The 3,538-nt window shown below is 30.1% G+C and overlaps 1 protein-coding gene across 1 annotated transcript in view; it reads right to left on the reverse strand.

The window, feature by feature from the left end:
* Nucleotides 1-3,315, reverse strand: part of LOC117108181 (inositol polyphosphate 5-phosphatase OCRL-like) — a 32,933-nt gene extending 29,618 nt beyond the window's left edge. The window contains exons 1-4 of the mRNA XM_033250143.1: nucleotides 3,177-3,315; nucleotides 2,462-2,553; nucleotides 1,254-1,357; nucleotides 429-554 (exon numbers count right to left, since the gene is read on the reverse strand). Of these exons, the coding sequence (XP_033106034.1) occupies nucleotides 429-554; nucleotides 1,254-1,357; nucleotides 2,462-2,553; nucleotides 3,177-3,239 (385 nt within the window). The 5' untranslated portion in view covers nucleotides 3,240-3,315. The remainder of the gene's footprint in view (nucleotides 1-428; nucleotides 555-1,253; nucleotides 1,358-2,461; nucleotides 2,554-3,176) is intronic.
* Between the last annotated feature and the right edge of the window lie 223 nt (nucleotides 3,316-3,538).

Here is a 3,538-nt window from a genome sequence, read left to right on the forward strand (position 1 = left end):
TACTTAACTTAAGAAGACTGTACACTTACTTAACTTATTAAGACTGTACACTCACTTAACTTATGAAGACTGCACACTTACTTAAGACTGTACACTTACAGTACTTAAGAAAACTGTACACTTACTTAAGAATACTGTAAACTTACTTAACTTAAGAAGAATGTACACTTACTTAACTTAAGAAGAATGTACACTTACTTAACTTATGAAGACTGTACACTTACTCAACTTATGAAGACTGTACACTTACTTAACTTAAGAAGACTGTACACTTACTTAACTTAAGAACACTGTACACTTATTTAACTTAAGAACACTGTACACTTACTTAACTTAAGAAGACTGTACACTTACTTAAGTAGACTGTGCACTTACTTAAGAAGGCTGTACACCATTTACTTAAGTTAAGAAGGAGACTGTGCACTTACTTAGTGTAGATTCCTTCATTTGTGCAACAAAGCCTGATGTTCTTTGATTGTAAATGACTTCAAAATTCAGTTGCAAATTATTTGTACTAATTTGCATTGGTATGTATGATCCAGCTTCTTTACTTTCTGAAATAAAAATAATAAATACAGTAATAATAAAAAAATAAATAAAATAAAAATACAAAATTATAATAAAAAATAATATATGTAATATAATTACATATATAATATAATAACAATAATAATAATATATAAATAATATATAATATAAAAATAATATTTATAAAATATAAATTGTGAATTAAATTGGTGGTTAATGCTTCTAATCAAATCCTAAGGCCAAGGATACAAAGAATGTTTATAGTTGCCATTATACATTATAATACTGTTCATATTTTACTGGAGTGATTTAGTGTATTATGTTCACAAAGTGCAAGACATAATCTAAAACTTGAGGTCAATAGTGTATTCACTTTCTTTTTTATTTAAAAAAACAAAATGACCTCAAAATGACAAAAATAATTTTATCAAGTACTTTTCGTGGGGTGGGGGGAGGAAGTGGCGCAAACTACAGCCATAATATGAGCGCTGGTTTAAACAAAAGACATGCTAGCCTATGGTTCTGGTGGCAAAACAATTCTTCTCAGATAAGGACTATAAACTGTAGGCCCAGTGTACACAATTTGGCTCATGTGCACTATGAAGAACCCAGTGATCTTTCAAAACAAGTAGGGGGTTACCCTTGCATACAACCCCTATTGTGGACAGTCTAATTTTTTCACCCTATAAATCAAGAAGAAAATAAAGAAATGAATTCCTACTCACCAACATGGTAACTGTACTTAAAGTGTCCTTTGATGGGAATGGCGTTGCATATCCTCAGGTCCAAGCCACTATTGACATTTCCATTGTGAGTGAATACGAAGAAACTATAAATGGATCAATAAACCAATAATACTAATTATTAAAACTACTCATGCAAAGAAGAACATGTTAGTAGCAGTTGTATGAGCTTCATTTATAAGCTTATCCAATCATTTTTCTTTATATTTTAGGATGTTTCTGTTGCAGGATTACACTGGATATGTTGGGCACCACAATGGGAATATAAACACAATTTCTGATTACCTGTTTACATTAGATTACTGTACATACTCTATGAATGCTTTGTGTACATTCATATTTGAATCTTATCATAATTACATTATTTTATTGGTGTGATTATTATTCTACTGACATCGAGATTGTTGAGACACTCATTATATCAGCTGTATGAGTTAATCTATAATCTTATCCAAACATTTTTTTTATATTTCAGGATATTTCTCACACAGGATTATAATCAATATGTTGGATTGCCTTTAAAAATTTATATGTATAGTATGTATTATTATGAAATGAATAAAAAAAAAATTGTTGAACTGTTTGGCCACATTGGAAATATTAAACAGTGTAAATTTAAATTTTAATATTATACTAATTACATTATTTATTGATGTGGATATTATTCTACTAACCCAACAATTTTTGGGACCCGTTTTAAAAATAAATTAGGTTTTAATACTATTGTTCTTTTGTTATGCTCTGCCATTTTATATTTTAATACTTACTTACTTACTTACTTAATACTTACTTACTTACTGCCCAGTTTAATGTCCGTGATTCCCCAACAACGACGGTTGGACACAAATGTAAATATACTACATATTTCATTACAATTGTACAGCAGAAGTGTAATCAAATTGATATTCTTTATTGATACAGTAGTATTAACAACATATCAGTATTAAATTACTACTTTATATCTGAAACAGAAATTTGTTTGCACTACTGTACTGTAGTATGTACATAAATCTATTATTTTTTTTCATGACCAAAACAACTGCACTTCCCAATGAGGTTTATAACGAGAATTAGTTTGTGTGATGCCCTCATGTGTGTATGTAAAGACAGTGATATATCCTCTATTAGCAACTGCTGGAGCATGTGTATTCTATGTGTACCTAAATAAATAAATAAAATGAAATACTTACGCATCTTCCTCGTTTGAAATATATTTAACGATAGCAAGGACAGTGTGTTTCCTCTCCCATGTTGATTCCTGGACAAGGATTGAATCTAAGGCGTATTCATGCGTTAAGGATCCAACAAGGCAGCTATTACCAACTAATGCTAAATAAATATTGGTACCATATCCAAAACATATGGAGCTGGTCGTGCAAAAGCATCGTTGACCAAAACAAGCAAAACCAGGGAAAAGCTAAATGTAATTTAACTGTTTGTTGAAGAAAACTGACTTTTTAATATTCATATTCACCACATAAGCATTAAAATGTTATTAAGTCATTCATTGAAATTGACAAACTAACCAAGTTATGAGTATACGTATTACTGTACTAAAGTATACATCACTGACACATTCTGATGCCAATTTCTCGGTAAAAACTAGCGACAGTACGCTGATGTTGGAATAGCAACCCTCATATTATAAAGTACTTTGGTTTACATTTAGGCTATAATACATTGATTATTTCATTTTATTATTACTGTTTCATTATTTATGGTTCATTAAATAAAGTTGTTCCTGATAGGGAGTGTCATCTTAATTGAACCTAAACCACATGTGTAAAACCACCTGTACTAATGAGATGACATCAGCATAAATTACCTTGCCTTGCCTTGTTTTTAAAATTTCCTGGAATAACAATACAACAAAATAAATTTAATGATTTATAAGGAAGAGGATATGGCTTTACAGACGATGCCTTCACCAGCATTAAGCAACTGTTGAACTGCAGAAGTCAACTCCATGCTTTCATCACAATCCTGAAAAAAAAAATGGGAGTAAGCTTATAAAAAACATTTTTATTTGAATTATATTTTTTTACATCTGTTGCCTTCACATTGTGTTATAAAAGTTACAGAAAAAAACCCTTGGACAAACGACATAAGCCTACCAAGTGGTACCAACACTAATTAATGTGAATTACTCTAATTTGTCTACTAAACTGTCAAACAAAATATATATTTTTTTAAAAATCATTCCCAGGATTCACATGAAGCCATGTCCAGACTATCAAATTTTATTTGACAAAAACATGTGACATGCC

Source organism: Anneissia japonica, unplaced genomic scaffold (genome assembly GCF_011630105.1).
Source record: "Anneissia japonica isolate Jap-2015-1 unplaced genomic scaffold, ASM1163010v1 scaffold519_len276752_cov174, whole genome shotgun sequence".
Lineage (NCBI taxonomy): Eukaryota > Metazoa > Echinodermata > Crinoidea > Comatulida > Comatulidae > Anneissia > Anneissia japonica.